This window comes from Cornus florida, unplaced genomic scaffold (genome assembly GCF_030987335.1).
Source record: "Cornus florida cultivar Cherokee Brave unplaced genomic scaffold, ASM3098733v1 CherokeeBrave_3.0.0_Hap2_Chr09, whole genome shotgun sequence".
NCBI classification, from domain to species: Eukaryota; Viridiplantae; Streptophyta; class Magnoliopsida; order Cornales; family Cornaceae; genus Cornus; species Cornus florida.
Window position 1 is genome coordinate 57,401,591 of NW_026775579.1, and position 19,507 is coordinate 57,421,097.

Sequence of the window (19,507 nt, forward strand, 5' to 3'; positions counted from 1 at the left end):
TTCCCGAAACACTACTACAGCAAAAATACTGTTTCTGTTTTAATAAAAAACAAAATGCGTTAAAATAAAGCGCATGCCAAATGAGCCCTAAGCGATGTATATATTTATAATTGGACTTAATTGAACAAGTATTTTGCTGACTTTGTGTCCTTGAAAATTAATTGCATAATTTTCAACATAAAGACCCACATTTCCCAGTCTACCTTTTTGTCTTTGTTAAGCAACTTGTTTGTACCATTACCTCTGTTCAACACAATAAATACCCACATTTCCAGTGTTCAACTATTTTGCATGTGAGTTGAGAATAATATCACTAATTAATTACTGAAATAATAATATTTATACAAATCTTTTAATTTTAATTTTTAGATTTAATTTAACAAAAATTAGTTAGAAGATGTGTGTATTTATAATTGGAACACATAAATGATTAATAGAAAGTACCTACCCATCAGATATTTTAATTTATAGTTAAATTCCAGCTTATTACAAACACACTGAATATAATTTCATAATAGGTAGCACTACTTTGAATTGTTGATAAAAGTTCCTTTGTACTAAAAATAAAAATTTATAAAAAACCCACAGTAGTGCTGTGTTGTTTTCTTAAAAAAAAAAAATTAAAAAAACAAACAATTTCACTTGGCCACTAATTTGTTTTTTTCCCTAACAATAAAAACCACAGAAATTATTATTTTTAATTTTATTAACACCAAAGAGCTACATTGACCTGCCAATGAATTGAATTATGATTAGTATTCTGTCCAAATATCTGAATATAGATTGAATAAAAAATTCAATAATCTGATAACATGTTAGCTTAATAAATCAAATATGGATTATATGCAATCCGATTCAATTTAAATTTTATATATATATATATATATATATATATAATATATTAGACTACAATATACTATATACTTATTTACCACTATATATATATATATATATATATATATATATATATATATATTAATAATATTTTTCTTTTTCTTTTTTATATATGTACAAATTTATTGCATTAGTAGTTAGCATCTTAAAAAATAAATAAATAAAAGAGTGATTTACATTATATATATATGTATGTATGTATGTATGTATATATATATATATATATATATATATAGTTCAAAATTTTATTTGTAGTGGATACAACAAGCATATTTATGAATTTTTTTTTTTTTGAAAATTGTTTTATAGTTTTCTCAACCAAGCAGATTTTTAAATTAAAAACTATTTTCTATTCTGATTCTCTAAAAACTGTTCTTGAAAATTGTTTTGGAAGTTGTAAGCCAAGCAAGGGCTACAGTAACTATCGTATTAAAGTCTCTTGTGAACAGATTTGTTGGACAGTATTTTAGTGCCCATACAAACACAGTTCGTTGTTTTCCACTGACGTAACCTGGAAGAGTGCAATAAAAACACAAAAATAAGAAATTCAAAAAAATTCATAATAGATCTCAATTTCGGATCCTGAAGCATCTGAAGACTCATCAGACGACCTATGCAGCATGTGATGAAGAGTGGGACATGAACAACCACAAGATCATCACATGATAACCCTAACCCTGTAATAGTATCATCTAACAGTAATAATTAACAACAGTTGATTAAGCCCCTCAGTAGTTGATTCAAATGAAAATACAATATAAGGAGACCAAAAAGGTTCATAATACATCTGCATTGAGTGAATATATAAAAATTATTATTTGGTTACCTTACTTAGGGAAAAAATATAAATATTAATAGCCGCTTCAAATAAAAAGATTCATGAAAAGAGTTGTGAGTGAAACCATAACATAGTGAATACTGAATAGTTTGACGATGGATAGACATGAACGTTCTTAATCGTTAAAATTATATTTGTAAATGCTTGGTGAGATTATATATATATATATATATATATATATATATATATATATATATAATCAGAGAGGGTGTGTTTTTAATTTGATATCAATTTTAAAAGAAAGGGCATATGGAGAAATTGTCAATTGAGTAGACAAATACTAAAAGTAAATTTTTTTTTGAGCTGAGTTAAAATTAGTTATAGTAATAAAATATATATATATATAGAGAGAGAGAGAAATATCACATAACCCCGTGTTCGTCCAAAATACCCCCACTAAAATCAAACTCCCCCTTCAACTATAAACCGTCATCACATTGTCCTATTTTTGTTCAAATCCGTTAACATGCCGTTTGGGTTGTAAAGCGTGACCAACACGTGCTTATCAAAAAAAAAAAAAATTTCCTAAAATACCTCTTCCCCTATCCTCGGGAGAGAGGAAAAATGATGGCCAAAATGGCCTTTAGCCCTCTTAATTAAATGTTCGGGTACAGGATATATGCAATTGTGGATTGCGTCATTGTTAATTGTAGGCAGTGTGGAAACCTTCCTAACATGAGCTATCCTTTCTGGGGAGGGAACCGACCCGAGTACTGTGGTCACCCAGGTTTTGATCTAAGCTGCCAAAATAATACACGCTGAACAACAACTGTTTCTTTCTCTTGTTGTAGTTCAATTCTAGCGGCGGCTAATGGCTCTCTGTTCGTCGATCTCGCTCTCTTCTTCGTACACCCTCTCGCCGAACACATTGTCACGCGATGTCGATACCAAGAAGATAATCGCTCCATCAACACTCCCTCTTCTCCACCGCTCTCCGATCTGCAAGTAAAATATTTCTCTCTTTTTCTCTCATTTTCAATTTCCCTTTTGGTTTCCGAGAAAGCAGAGAAAAGAACGAATAATTTGTTTTCTGTCGTTCTTGATTCTTTAAAAGATGAGTTGATACATTTATTTTACTCGTTAAATTGAGTTGATGCACTCAACTGCTCAAATTGTCGTGTGTTGGCTTTAATTATGTGTACACGCTCCCAAATAACAAGCAAAGAATTCAAGATTCGTAGTTTGAATTTCTTTTATCTTCGTGCATTGTCTAGGCAACCAAACGGAATCAAGGTTCTTTCGTTTCTTTAATGCAGTTGAATTGGTTTTACTAACAACTTTGAATTGTTTATAATTATAGCATCTACAAATTCCACTTAAATTCGTTACATTTGACTTTCTATCTTGCACTTTAGAAATTGATTGTTGATTAGAGCACCCTTACCTCAAGAAATGAAGAAAACCCCATTTTTAGCCCAAAAATTGAAATCCAAAGGGTGACTAAATTGAACTTTGCTCCGATCAAAATAACGGCCTCAACGACAATCCCTTGTATTTACTTGATTTCTCAAATAAATGGAGGAAAATGCATTGCGGTTTAGGATGGGTGCAGAGCGTATGAGCATGTCTTCACCAACTGTTGAATCTTTTGAGTTGTTCTGCTGGGTAGGTCGCTCAAGATCATTACCAGCTACATAAAGTTTAAATTTGAAAGATATTTTCAAAAAGGAACTTTTTGCAATTTTTGAAAACTGTGACAAGTGTCACACTCTCATTGGTCCACTTGTTGTGCAAACACTTTGATGCATTGGATGATGACATTTGGAGGAATAGGTTGGAATCCAAGATATTTTTTATATAAATAAATGAATACTGAAATACTGAAACTCTTTGGAGGAATAGGTTGGAATCCAAGGTAGCATTATAGAGATATTTTTTATATAAATAAATGAATACTGAAATACTAAAACTCTTTGGCAGAGCTTCTGTATTTTACTCTGAAATTCTGGATTTCTAGAATTCTCAATTTCTGTACCCCTTCCTCCTTCCTTCATGCCTCTATTTATAGGCATCTTGGATGAATATGATAATGACATGTGTCCTTTTCTGATAATGACATAATCATAATTAGGCCGGGCAGGTTATATTGTGATAATTATCTATAAAAAATAACTAAAAATAAGAGTTTTATATATAATGTGATTGATTTTATTAGGTAATTTTTAGAGTTTTATAGAAACTAAAATTATCTATAAAAAATAACTAAAAATAAGAGTTTTATATAGAATGTGATTGATTTTATTAGGTAATTTTTAAAGTTTTATAGAAACTATTTTTACAAAAACTATTTTTATATCAATTAATAAATAATTTTTTATATAAATAAATAAATACTGAAATACTGAAATACTGAAACAGTGAAACACTTTGCACATTTAATAATAGTATAGATATATATATATATATATATATATATATATAAGCGTGTGTACCGCCGGAGCCCACCGCCGCATCACCGCCATCGTCGACCTCAGCAATGAGAGTACCTTCGCCCTCAAGTGGGAGGTACAAAACTACCTCCGCCCTAGGGACGGCGTGATCCTCTTTTACGTCCGCCCTACTTCTGTCCTCTACGGCGCCAATTGGGGCGCCATCGTCCTCTCCGTCGACTCCGATGAGTTGCAACAGAAGCTCAAGGACGAATTTGACAACTTCACCGCCGGTAAGGTAAGAACCAAAGTATTATTGTAAACCCTTCCTTCTGCGGCGGCGTTGCCACAATCACCAACCCGGTCAAGTTAAAATTTCGATCTGGACCTCCTTGTGCGACTCCGGCAACATTTTCCCTCTGTTTACTCCTCTTGTGAGTAGCTAGAAACACCCCAAATTGATCGGACTCCGTCTCCGCCTGAATATCCGCTGCCAAAGGATACCCCAACTCGCCGATTCCGGTTGAAATTCCAGCAATTCTTATCGCCGGCGTTTCCAAAATGGGTTCGCTGATAGAGAACGTTTCCAAAGTCGTCTTGCTACTCATGTTGTCGTGATTCTGGTCCATGAACTTGATGGCTTTTAAGATTGGGCTAATCATCAAATTCTCCATCCTCTGCTACAGACATGATCAGATTCGAATTTCTTTTATTATAGACATATTGCATTTACTAATCCCTCACTGGTGTCATTCGAATGATAGCCCAACCGATTAATTGGAGCCAACTCCATTTTCACACCCACAACCAATACTTTACTAGAAACATAAATTAGTTTTATAATACTATAGAGAGATCCATTTGCCTATTCTGAAGAGAGAGTACAGTAGCTTTTTTCTGTGAATGAGCAGTTGTATCACCAGGGTAGAATAAATACACGGTTTGTATGTTTGATCAGTCTGGGTCTTTTGATTGATTTTCAAATTATTTAATTAAAATTAGAGTGAAACAAATCACAAAAAGTAATAAATGAAGTCGAGAATATGGCTGGGGACGTTTCCCACGGCGGAGATGGCGGGCCCACGATGTGCAAAATAACATTTATTTCGTATTTAAATTTCATATTATATTATAGGGGGTATATTTGTCATTTCATATACACTTAATGGATTTGAGCGAAAATGGGGCATTACGGTCTATGGTTCAAAAGGAGTTTAATTTTAGTGAAAGCATTTTGGACGAAAACATTAGTACAGGAGTTATGTGATTTTTTCCCTAATTAAAATTGAAAACACAGTGTTCATAGAAAGAAATCTACATCAAGTACTTAATTGGACAAGTATTTTTGCCTGAATTTGTGTCCAAGGAAATTAATTGCATAATTTTCAACATAAAGACCCACATTTCCACATCAACTTACTTGTCTTTGCTAAGCGACGTGTTTGTACCATTCTCTCTGTTCAACACGCTAAATACCCAAATTTCAATAGTAATAATAGTGTTCAACTAGTATATTATTATTGACTTTTTCCATTAAGAAAATTTAAGAAATTTGAAGAGTAGAAGAGAAAATAAAAGAGATAATTTTAGGAATCACAAAATTTAAGGGTGGGCACGGTATAATTTTTTTCATATACATAAAAATAATTTAAAAAAGTACAACATATATTATAGAGTGTTGGCCAACTCAGGAGGGGCACGTTTCCCCCTAGGCCTTCATTAACTCAATTCTCGTGTTCAAACCTCACATGCATCCAAATAATTAGAATTTAAACCATGTTGTACATGGAAAGAAATCTACATCAAAGACTTAAATGGACAAGTATTTTTGCTGAATTTGTGTCTAAGGAAATTAATTGCATAATTTTCAACATAAAGACCCACATTTCCACGCCAACATTTTTGTCTTTGTTAAGCGACGTGTTTGTACCATTCTCTCTGTTCAACACGCTAAAGACCCAAATTTTAGTAGTGTTGAACTAGTATTTTGCAAGTGGAGTGGAGAATAATATCACTAATTACTAAAAATAATAATAATAATAATATAACTTTTTTTATTTTAATTTAGCAAACATTAGTTAGAAGATACGTGTATTTATAATTGAAACACATAAGTGATTAATAGAAAGTACCTACCCATCAGATATTTTAATTTATAGTTAAATTCCAACTTATTACAAACACACTGAATATAATTTCATAATAGGGAGCACCAAGCACTACTTTGAATTGTTGATAAAAGTTCATTTGTACTAAAAAAAATAAAAAATAAAATAAAATTATACAATAGTGTTGTGTTTTTTTTTTTATTTTTAAAAACAAACAATTTCCCTTGGCCACTAATTTGTTTTTTTCCCTAACAATAAAAACCACAAGAAATTATTATTTTTAATTTTAGTAACACCGATAAGCTACATTGACCTGCCAATGAATTGAATTATGATTAGTATTATGTCCATATATTCAAATATATGTTGAATAAAAAATTCAATAATTCGATAACATATTAACTTAATCAATTGAATATGGATTATAGGCAAGCCAACGCCTCCAGGGCCAGGAAAGGATACGTTGAGTCAAGAATTGTTTATAACATATTAACGTTCATTTGTACTAAAAAAAATTTTTTTATAAAAATCCCACAGTAGTGTTGTGTTTTTTTTTTTTTTAAATTAAAAAAACAAACAATTTCACTTGACCACAAATTTGTTTATTTCCCTAACAATAAATACCACCAGATATTATTATTTTTAATTTTATTAACACCAAAAAACTACATTGACCTGCCAATGAATTATTATTAGTATTCTGTCCAAATATTTGAATATAGATTAAATAAAAAAAATTCAATAATCCGATAACATGTTAACTTAATAAATCGAATATGAATTATAAATAATCCGATTCAATTTAAATTATATAAATATATAATATATTACACTACAATATACTATATACTTATTTAACACTACTTATATCATGCACGAGTTTATGTATTAACAACTATCCACTCCATTGATAGATTAATTTGGAGCCACAATTTCTTTTTCATATTAGATGGTCAGGGCCAAATTTTTTTCATCTTGTGGGTGGACCACCAATGTGGAGCCGTGTGCTTTGCTGCTCAAAAGTGTTGTTGGATTTTGACCGGCATTATACACATTTTTAGCAAGACTAGCTACTTCAACCGAGTCTTTGGTTTTCCCACCCTAATTATTCTCCAACAAGAAAACAGAGAGTGTGAACTAAAGTTTGGGGACTATCTGTAAATCATGGCTCTGCAGGAGAGGCTCATCCTTCTACTTGTGCATTGCCTTTGTATATCGTTAGCGATATCTCCGTATCTTCTTCTTCTCAGTGAAGCACAACCCGATACGTTGAGTCAAGGCCAACAACTCCAGTGTAAGGATGTCCTAACTTCTGAATGGGGATTATTTCAATTTGGTTTCTCCACTGTATATTATAATTACTTGGGAATATGGTACGTGAGAAGTCCAGAAAAACTAGTTTGGGTGGCCAATCTGGAAAATCCAGTTCCTGATTACTCAGTTGTTAGAATGGATAGCGATGGCATATTGAGATTGAGTTATAGCGGGGGGCAACCAATAAATATAAGTTGTAGTAATAAAAATGTAGTAACAACTGCAGCCACCCTGCTTGTTTCCGGGAATTTAGTGGTGCGACAAGTTTATAGTAGCAACGGAAGCAACAGCTTTGGACGGGTGTTGTGGCAGAGTTTTGATTACCCTACAAACATCTTCCTGCCTGGAATGAAGCTGGGCATGAACCTAAGGACTAACCAAACCTGGTTTCTTACTTCATGGTTAAGCGACCAAGTTCCTGCTCCGGGGGCTTTCAAACTGGGCGTGGATGGAGGCAGCAGCAGCCCCGAATTGGTTATGTGGCGGCGCGACCGTGTTTATTGGACTAGTGGTCCCTGGATAAACGGGAGTTTCGCAAATGCATCTGGGCTGACATGGGACACAAATAAGTTTGTATACAAGTTTGTCACCAATGAGAATGAGAAGTACTTTACTTACGATTATAAAGACAATTCTACTGGTCCAAGTGTGGCGTGGGTTCTGGAGGATGTAATCCAGATCTCTTCCATCAATTCTGGTTTTCTGAATTATTATCATACCCATTTTACAACATGGGATCAGGAACTGAAAGTGTGCTTATTTGACAATTCTACTGGTCCAAGTGTGGCGTGGCTAGAATTTTTGGACAATGAAAATGAAGCAAATACAAATAGGGTTGTCGGTACATAGTAAGTACAAGGATTTGATTCTGATAGAGTCTTATACAATATATGCCTTCTAAATATGTACATTTTCTTAATTACTCTGTGCAGTGGTTATATGTCCCCTGAATATGCCATGAACGGTATTTTTTCAGTGAAGTCTGATGTCTACAGTTTTGGAGTCCTACTGTTAGAGATTGTGAGTGGCAAGAAGAATACCAGTTTTTCTCATTTGCCTGGCCCTTTAAGCCTTATAGAACACGTAAAGTATCACAATAAATCTGATTCTCATCTAACATTTCAATTTGGCTGCATGAGTTTCCCATTTATATATATATATATATATATTGATTCAAGTCATGTATTACATTAAAATTCAACATTATTGCAGGTATGGGATTTGTGGAAGAAAGGTATCAGTGTTGAGCTAATGGATCCGTCGTTGAACTTCTCTTGTCCTGAAACTCAAATGCTAAGATATATTCATGTTGGTCTACTATGTGTACAAGAATGTGCCGTGGACAGACCCACCATGTCAGATCTTATTGCTATGCTTACAAATGAAACTATGTGTTTACCTGATCCAAAACAACCAGCATTTTATACTGGAAGAAGAACTCGAAATGCACCAACTTTACCTGTACAGAATAAGTCAGAAGATTGTTCGGTAAATCGTGTTTCTACGTCTGTGTTGGAGGCGAGATAGAGGCGTAAGTGGTCATTTATATAAGCAATTAAGACATTTTTCTAATGCTATGTTTGGTTGTCAAAAAAATTAAAGGAAGAAAATGAAGTCAATATTTGAATCAGTTGTGTTATGTAGTTTTTGTTTTTCAATTATGGAGAATAAATAAATGAACGTATAATAAAACATCCTAGTCAATTAAGATATGTGATTGCATTATTCTCTAATGAGGGCTGTATGTTTTTTTTCTCTTAACTAAACTCAGAGGAAAGGGCTGTGTACAAAATGAATCTGTCCCCTTCCCCTCTCCAAATGAATGTGTAACTGGGTAAATACTCCAATAAATATATATATATATATATATATATATATGGAGTTTTTACAGACTTGATAGAGCGACAAGTTCAGCGAGGGTGTACTTGGTATTAGTTGAGGTTTTTAGAGAATTCAATTTTTCTAACCTAGTAACCAAAACTTCCTACACATCTCCAGTAAGAGTAATACAAATACTCAATGACATGCAACTATTAAAAGGTAAGAAACACTAGACAAGACTAAATATGCTGATAGGTATGAAGATCTTAACAAATGCCACATATAATACCTTGAATCCAAAACATTTTTAGGAACAATACGTTAAACAAAGGAAATCAAAATTTAGGGCAAAAACAAAACATACCAGACATTTCCGCAATGATCGATGCCATTGGAATGGAATCGAGGAGAGAGAGTGCCTGAGAGAGAAGAAGTTGATCAGATGTGTCAGCTCGAGAGAGGATCGAAATCGAGATCGTGAGACAAAAATCGCGAAAGCCGATGAGAGAGGAGAGTAAAAGTGTTGTGTGTGAGAGAGTAAAAGTGTTTGTGATATGTGTTAGAAAAAATAAGGACACGTTTGAAGGTAAAAATGGTTTAGGCGGTGGTATATCTTTGACGAACAGGTACCTTAGTGCCTGTTTGTGAAATATCTACACTAAACCAATAATAAATTATTTAAGATTCAATTTATGTGGAATAAATGTTGGAGGAAATTTAAATAAATTATAAGTTATTTTTTGATTTGATAATATGAAATTATATGTTATATTGTTTTATTTTATAATCTTAAAATATGATATATATATATATATATATATATATAGCTCATCCACGTAATACAAAACAAAATCATATCTTGACAATAACATAAATATAATCAAATCCTGACATTGGTCCTATATATATGTTTGGATTTGTTTGAGGACCAATGTCAGGATTTGATTATATTTATGTTATTGTCAAGATATGATTTTGTTTTGTATTACGTGGATGAGCTGGCTAATAAGTTTAAACTAATTATATATATATATGTTTGGATTTGTTTGAGGACCAATGTCAGGATTTGATTATATTTATGTTATTGTCAAGATATGATTTTGTTTTGTATTACGTGGATGAGCTGGTTAATAAGTTTAAACTAATTTTATTTCATGTCATTGTCAGGATATGAATGACGTGCATTTGTTGGAATATGGCTATTTTATATTTTTATAACTTTCAGTCTATTGTTAGGATATGGATATGGTTGTTATCGGTTAACTATTGTCAGGATATGGTTAATTATATCTATAATGATGTTATGTGTACTATGATACAAGTTTGAGGTCTTAGGATCAGTGATTAGGATGTAGGTGTATTTTGTCAATTGAGATGGGTAGCTTGATTAGGGATGCGTGTGCCCTGATAGAAGGATGATTCATGACCACTTTTGTGTGCGATTTACATGAGATACTCATTACACAGTTGAGTCTACCTTAATTCAGTGAGAGTCTTTAGTGTGTATATTTATATAATTATCAACTATTTACTTATTGCATGAGTTAGTTATAAATATGTAGTTTTCTCCGGTCTCTGTTTGGGTTGTCGTAGAAGGATTGTTGTAGGTTTTGACTCACTATTATTATATTTTTTAGGTCCTCGTTAGTAGCAGGATTAACTGTTGTTCGTGCAGATCAGAGACTTGGCATCATCACTCTTCCGGTATCGTCGACGTAGGATTCTATCTTTGGATTAGTGATTTTAGTTATTAGACATTTTAATTATTTTGCAGTTATGAGATTTTATTAGGGGTCCATATTGAAGGACTCCTGAGTTATATTCATTTGGAGGTTTAATGGATTTTATTCAGAGGATATTATTTTATTTATTCATTTAGTAGTTTTCCTTTCAACGATATTATTTTATTATTTTTATTTTTATTATTATTATTATTATTTTGTATTCTGTGTTCGATTTAAAATATTAATTGTTTGATATCCCTTGGCTTTTGGGCTTGGACTTGATCAACCCACGGCCTAAAAATCAGGGGGTATCACACTAGTGGACACTTGTTACAAGGGAAGGCTTATCCCATATCGGATCAGGATGGGAAGTGATATGGATATAAATGGCTGGGTATGCAGCAGTACTAATAGCTTAAGTTTTTGGGTAAATGAGTAAACGCCTACCCGTTGCAGTTGATATCAGAGACAGATCAGTCCTTAATTCTTTGCCACGCAAAGTGCCCATTCCGAAAGGAGTCCGGTTGTGTTACCCGAATAGATAGGATAGCCCGACCATAACTAGAGCGTTACGAGTTCGGGTGGGGGATAATATTACAATGGAAAGTTTGTCCCACATTGGATCTAGATGGAAAGTGACATGGGTATAAATTAGTGGATATGCAGCACTACTAGAGCTGCAAATTAACCAAGTTATTCATGAACAGCTCGGGCTCGTTCGTTTAGTAAATGAGCCGAGTTCGAGCTCATTTTTCAAGCTTGTTTAGTAAACGAGCCGAGCTCGAACAATGTTAAGCTCAGCTCGTGAACAGCCTCGTTTATATAAAAATATATTATATTTAAATTATAATATTTTAAAACCCAACCCGTATATACTAGTATAGCCCAAATTCATATTTCATCGGCCAAATATGTATTTCAGTTTGAAGCCTAGTTAACATGCAGAGTCCATTTAATTAACTAAGCCCAGTAACCCAAATCATGTTATCATCTCACCCATTGGGTACATGTTAAAGGGATTTATATCATTCTAAGGGTTAGATAGAAACCTTAAAACGTAGCCACGTTTTGGCAACAACACAGCCACATTTCGGCAACAACACAGTCGTACAAGTATCTACCATGGAAATCTTTCACAGCATCGTCCTTGGACTCTACAGATGACATCAAGGTTAGCTCTCTCTCTTTCTCTTGGTGCATCGATAATGAATTTGAAGCTTGCGAAAAAGACGGCAAAGAAGACAATGAAAATTAGAGAAGATGGGTTTGATTCGTTTGAAAGTTGTGAAGAAGACAATGAAATTTAAAAAGATGGTTAAATAATTGGGGAATTGTGAAGTCGATTTGCAGGAGACCAGTCATTGTCAGGATATGGATGACATGTCATTGTTGGAATATATGGCTATTTTATATTTTTATAACTTTCAGCCTACTGTTAGGATATGGGTGTAATACTCCTAATTTTAAAAGGATAGTCTCGGCATTTTAAGTATTGTTTAATTGTATTTTTTTTAAATTATTTAATTGTTTATTTGAATTAATTGTGAATTATGTTATTTAAATGAATTATTTTATTTAGGTGTATATTTAATTGTACTTGTTGTTCTTTTGAATTGAATTAATTGTATTCTTTTTTTTTTTTTTTTAAATGTTTTGTTTAATTGTTTATTTTAATTATTTGTTTTCCTTGTTATATGCTTATGTGGATTAGTGAATTAAATGTTTTAATAGTTTTAAGGTTTTATTTTCTTCACGGATGTAGCCGACTTGATTTTGTAAGTAGGTTAGTTTTCCTTTCATTCTCTCAATATAATTAGAATTAGGGTTGGTATTTGTATAAGCCTATATATATACCTTTATACGTCTACCAAGGGTTTGTAAACCTTGTTCACGCATACAGAGAGAAATTGAGAGAGGAAGATTAGGGTTTGGCTTAGACTAAGACTGAACCAAGGAGGGGAAATTGGCTTGCTCGTGGGTTGAACTAGGAGCAACAGTGGTCGGTAAAAGCAGTAAGGTGGCCGGAATTATTAATGACGACGGTTTAAGGTATTGAACGGAAACGTAAAGGCAAGTCTCTGTTCTAACTCTTTCCCCTAAACCTGTGTTCTGTGCATGCCTAGGTAGACTCCAGGGGTTTAATTAATGCTAAAACAAATCTTTTATGCATGTTTAAACTATATTTAAACTTGTTGAATTAAACTAATTTGCAAATTCTTAAAGTTCTATTAACAGGTTTTTGTTGTCTTTGAGTGTACGCTTTGTTTAATTGAGATCGTTGATGCATGTCGATATCTTATAATTAATCTGGGATGTTGAATGAACACTAGAACAAGTATATAAAACATTACAGAGGCCCTGAGTATAGCCGGAGGCAAGAAAGACGAAGTAAAAACACATAACGGCTTTAGGGAGTGAGAGAGCAGGCTCCCAAAAGGAGGGAGCTAGCTCTCTCATTGATGGAGCCGGCTCCAAGGAGTATGGAGCCTACTTCCAACTCCTTAGAGCAGACTCCCAAGTTAATGGAGCAGGCTCTCAACTTATAAGAGCCTGATCTCGCCCAAAACACACAGTTTTGGTCTTTTTAGGGGTTGTTTGGGCTGTCCGGAGTATTTTTAATCCGTTTAAATTGCACTGAAGGATGTAATTAATTGTGATGGACCTATGAAAATATTAGGAAGTATTATCACATTAGTGTATTAAATAATGAAGCAATATAAAGATAAAGAAAAGTTTATATGTTGAGCACTGTTTGTTAAGTTGTTTGCTTACTGAAACTTACCAAATCTTTCGCATATGATTTAATAATATTTAATCATATTTCAATAGTGTTATAAGGGTGATGGAATACCGGCAATTAACTAGGCTTGGTTTGGATTAAATTGATATTTAATTTATTAAAAACGGTATCAATTTCTGGACTGTTTGGAGGACTTAATTGCTTAATATAATGCTAGCATTTTGTGTATGTATGATTAAACAGTATTAATCATATTTAAGCACTAAAATAAGTATAATTGATTAACTGAAACTGTAGTATGCTTATATGGAGTTAATTGATGTTTTAACGGTTTATATTGCATCAATTGTTGGATTTATAGATTGTTATGAAATTTACGTTTAAGAATTTCACTATAATGTATTCAGTAACGATTCTGATTATTATTATATTGTTCTGGATTATAATTGATGAACTGCTGTTGTAACGACCCGAAAATTTCTAAATAAAATCCTCGATTTGTTCAAATCAAAATACATCAAAATTACATCCAGGATCTCGAAAAGAAATACTCTCTTTATTGATACAGAATCAATTTCCTCAAATAAAAACATACAACATCTCTAAATAAATTAAATTAATTCCTCAACACCAACTCTTCCACTTAGCTCGCTACTATCAATCCAAGCTCATCCTCGGTACCTGAAACTGTAGAGGGGTGAGACGGGGGAAGTCCCAGTAGAAAAAACCATAACAAGAATCTCAAGGAGTTTCATGAAAATTAGATTCTCAAAATAATACATATGATTTTAAACAAAAATACATAATGCAATTTTAACAAAATAACATTAAACAACTATTGAGATAAAAATCACTCAGGCAATTCAAGGTATAAAGAACCCTACACTGTAAAATAATAATTCATATGAGCACCAATATCCAAACTCTCGGCCCTCTCTGTGTGCACCTCGGCACTGTATGTGTGCACCTCAAAACTCTCCCTGTATTTCTTTAATTTTTTTCCTTCTGTGTTTCTTCACCAAAGTCACAAAACAGATACTAAATTATATAGGCAATTCAACGGACAAAATTCACACAACTGCTCTCTATACAAATATCAAATACAGCTCACCTGTTTCCACTGACACGAAAACAATTATCAGTTCAATCATAGACCAAAAATCTATTGGGTCCCGCCATCCATTCAATCTTTACTTTTTCTTATCTCTTAGTCTTTCTTTTCATTCAACATATCACTTAATAGACAACAAAAATCAGCCCCAAATACAAGGCCACGTGAGTGAACCAAGAAAGAACTTTGGCCACACAATACAACAAGTGGGACCCGCGACACTATCATAACAAATCCTTTCCCATTTTCGGGTGGGTGCATCTCCCTACCTTATTCCTTCAACAGATGATATATATATATATATATATCGGACCACAAAATCAATTCAACCTATTAGATGGGTCCCGCCAAAATCACCATTATCACTCTTCTCTTTCAATTTCGGCACTATCTACTTCCCTTTATGCTTCCTTCCACAATTCACTACATATATAAAATGCAACCAAAAAAAAAAAACAAAACCAACCATTAATATCAACCAAGTGGGACCCGCGCCCAAACAACATTCCTATTTCATTTTTTTTCTCTTCCCATACTTGGCTGGTGCATCTCCTTTTGGCACAAAACATATTATACAACAAACTAAATTCATACTCCTTAAATATCCTTAGGTGGGATCCGCAAAAGCCATTTCAATTTCAATTTCAATTTCATATCTTCATCAAACCCACTTTCGGCTGGCAGTTGGTTTCATCCTCACCATTAACCATCTCACCATTCATATACAATTTGTATAACAATATATCACCCATCACATTTTAACATTCCTGTAAAGAACTCCACTAACTTAATAAATAAATAATTAATTAAACTAATCCACTAAAACAAATGCTAAAGTTGCAAAATACCAATAACCCAAATTTAATCATTTCAAACTGAAATATCATTACCATATCTCTAATTAGGTAAAAGTCTCCAATCAAAATTAAATAATCAATTTTGATAATTAAAAATCATCAGATAAAATATAATTTAAAACCTTAAAATATAATTTTGTCAATTGTTGGATTAGTTGTGTGTGTATGCACCGGTATGGGACGGTGGCATACTAGGGATGGATTAGTTCAAAATACTAAGTCCTACCTATTCTGGAATAAGTTGAATTAAATATAAAAGTTAAATCCTACTTATATGTATGTATATCCACTGGTATGGGACAGTGGCATATTAGGGATGGCTTAGTTCAAAACACTAAAACTTACCTATTTTGGGGATGGATTAGTTCAAAACACCAAGTTCTACCTATTCTGATGTAAGGTGGATTAACTATAAAAGTTAAGTCATACTTATATATATGACAGGTCAATAAACATTTGAATGTCGTACCTTGAACGGATTATATATATATATATCTTTATGATGCCGTGATATGAGCTTGAGTCTCAGGATCATGGTTAGGGTGCGTATATCGCCTAGGATGGATAACTGGACATAGTTGCTATTCTTTGGTAGGTCTAGGTATACATGACCACGTTACGTGCAATTTGCATGTTACCTTCTATTCAGGCTGAGACTACACTATAGTCTGGTGAGCGTCCTATAGTGTGTGCTTATATCTATATGGACTACTTTAGTTATTTCTGAGCTATCTAGGATGTATCTGCGTATCAGGTTTCTGTATGGATTGTAGTAGGACAGGACTTACATGTGGGCCTGACCCACTCCCTTATTTTTCAGGTGTTCGTCACTTCCAGGGTCAGAGCTTAATCGTGCAAAGCAGATACAGTCACTCACTCCTCTAACTACGTAGGATTACTTTCTATGTTTCGCTTTAGATTTTATTACAGTTGTTTCTTTTCAGTGTGAAATTTGGATAGGGGTCCACTAGATGGATTCCTGAGTTGTACAGATATTGGAAAGTTTGGAATTTATATAAATTTATAAATTTTGAGGATTTTATAATTAGAATTCTTTTCAGCTTATTATTTTATTCTTATTTCATTTTAGTATTCTATGCTTATTTACATATTAATTGTTTGGTATCCCTCGGATCTGTGCTCGGACTTGATCACATGTGGCTCTAGAATCGAGGGGTATCACAGTTGGTATCAGAGCACTCCTCTAGGATTCTATTATATAAGGCTTATGCGTAGCATACTCTATTGTTTAGAGCTTAAGTTTAGGATTCGTTATATTCCTTTATGGTTCGGTTTAAAACGTACTGATGTCTGTCTTTCTGTGTTAACAGAATGGTTAACACTAGAATCAGACGGAACAACAGTCGACAAAGGAGAGCGGCACGTAGGCAGCAAGATTGCCTATGGCGTCAGCAAATGGAAGAAGGCAGCAACTGCCTAGGTTTCAGGAGAATAAGCAGGGGGAAGGAGGTCAGTTGTGCACCGAGCAAAAGGATGTACAGCAGACTCAGGGGTCTCAGGATTGGGGCTACAATCAAGGCAGGAGTCCAGAGTTTTCTCCTCAGGTAGTTTATGTCATTGCTCAGGCTATAGCTGCAAGCGTAGCAACTACACTTCAGAATCAGTCACAAGTTCGGACACTTGAAGCAGTACCAATGGTGCAGAATGTGGTCAAGGTTCATTGTTTTGGCTGCGGAGAGGATGGACATACATCCAACCAATGTCCTAGGTTAGCTCAGAGACAACATAATGGGGGACCACAGGCAGGACAGGATCAGCTACAGTCTAACCAGCAGAGGAGGCCGTTTGGTACTTTTAGGGGTACTTGCTATACTTGTGGAGAGTATGGCCACACTTCCAAGCAGTGTCCTAAACAAGGAGATATCAGGCCATCCAAGTAGGAGGGTATCGGACCACAAGGAGGGTGGCTCTTTTAAGAGTGATTTTTAGTTACTAGTAGTAGTAGAGATTTTAATAAAAGTGTGGTACGGATTTGATCATGTACACTAGTATTTTGTTAAAGAATATTTTACAATTATTCTTTTGGAGGTGTATGATTTAAATAAGTTCTTAATAAAGTGAACTAGCGGTTTTGGTTATCTTTATTGTGTTTTATAAGAGCATTTTGGTGATAGTTACATTAATGGTTTTATTAAACTATTTTGGAATGGGATTGTCGCGATAATTAATGATTATCACAGTGGAATGGTTGGTATTTGGATAAGCAAACAAATATTTGCTTATGAGTACATTGTGTTGAGACAGGACGATTACCAAGGAATTTATAAAAGAACTTGTGTAAATCAGTAAAGTAAGTTTGATTTCGAGGGAAGAATTCCCAAGATGGAGCGATAATCTAAAAGTGAGTAGATTTCGGAGCATGTTGTCTTACCTTATGTGTTTTGCTCTATGGAGTATTCAAGAGTTTTGGATTTTATAGTTTAGTGGACACAAGTATGTTGATAGATCTTGAAATGACCCGGATTTTTTTTCGGATAATTTTTTTCTGTTGTCTTTTCCCTTCTGAGTTTGGTTTCTTGTCGATTAGTGTCGTCTCGAGTGCTCTGGAGTGATTTCTGAGACTCTTTTCTTTGAATTGACAACTTCCTTTGAGGACCGAGTCATTTCCACATTTTTCGTTTTTTGACACTATTCACTTTTCGTCCTTTTCCCTATTCCGTCTTTTTCTCTATTTTGTTTTTTCCTTGTTTGGCACTTTGTTTGCGTAACCACACTTCTTGTGTTCAGAGTTGGTTTCTGACTTCGCGTATCTTCATTCTCAATGATTTCTATGAGATACGTATCTTTACTTTCGTGAGAAAGTACTCTGGTTGCTCCCAGTGTCCATAGGGGCATAAATGCAAAGTTCTTTGGAAACTTTTTCTTTTCTTGGGGTGTTTTTCATAAATATCTTTTAAAGATATTTTATTTCAGGGGTATCTAAGAAAATATCTTTTGGAAGATATTTTCATTCTGGGGCAGTTTCGCAATTTTCACTTTTTGGAGGGGTTATTGTGCAATTAATGAAAGTTATTACTCAATGCCTTGATTTGAGCCTGGATCTTCGTACGGGATTCATTTTCACATTTCGTCGAGTCGCGGACTCTTAGAATTTCCTCCTGGACGATGTTTTCCAGTTTCAGGGTTTCTGGTCCCAATTTGCGCCAAACTTGTTTTGGGCATAACTCTCTGCTCGAGACTCAGTTTTTGACGCTGTTTCTTCCGTTGTTCATATTATCTCATTTTAAATCTTTTTTGTTCACGGATTTTTGCCATTTGAGTACGTCTGCACGAATTTTACTTTTCCAGATCCGGCGGGGCCCGTTCGAGGCACTTTTTGAGTTTTTCTATAAATAGGAGGTCTTAGAAAGAAAAATCAGATTTTTCTCTCTCTCTCCTCTCTCATGGCCGATCCAAGATCTATCCATGGCTGCCATCTTCTCTCTCCTCTTTTGGACTTCTTCCCTTCATTAAAAAATAGTGATGCATTTGTGTTTATTGTTCCCCTCGGCGAGGCCTTCGATTCCAACCGATTGGAATCTCGTTTTGGCCATTTCTTGAGTTCGGGTTTGAAGTCAAGTTGTGTTTTTGATGGGGCTTCCTTGGGATTTATGTTCGTGGTGTTGTCCTCGACAAAACCTAGGAGTTTCGTCGGATTCGGAGCCGATTTATTTTGGTGGGGATTTGAGATTTCATATCAAATGGAGGTAGGGAATGTTTTAGGAATTTAT

The 19,507-nt window shown here is 34.0% G+C and overlaps 1 protein-coding gene across 1 annotated transcript; it reads left to right on the forward strand.

Moving 5' to 3' along the window:
* The first annotated feature begins 8,426 nt into the window (after window positions 1-8,426).
* LOC132274045 (receptor-like serine/threonine-protein kinase SD1-7) lies at window positions 8,427-9,132 on the forward strand. The gene is made up of 2 exons (XM_059775195.1): window positions 8,427-8,606; window positions 8,736-9,132. Exons 1-2 carry the CDS (start codon window positions 8,427-8,429, stop codon window positions 9,048-9,050), a joined length of 495 nt encoding a protein of 164 aa, XP_059631178.1. The 3' UTR covers window positions 9,051-9,132.
* Window positions 9,133-19,507: the final 10,375 nt, after the last annotated feature.

Coding starts and splice junctions, on each gene's coding strand:
- LOC132274045 (XM_059775195.1), top strand. CDS start 8,427: ATGTACATTTTCTTAATTACTCTGTGCAGTGGTTATATGTCCCCTGAA. Junction 8,607..8,735: donor CTTTAAGCCTTATAGAACAC/GTAAAGTATCAC, acceptor ACATTATTGCAG/GTATGGGATTTGTGGAAGAA.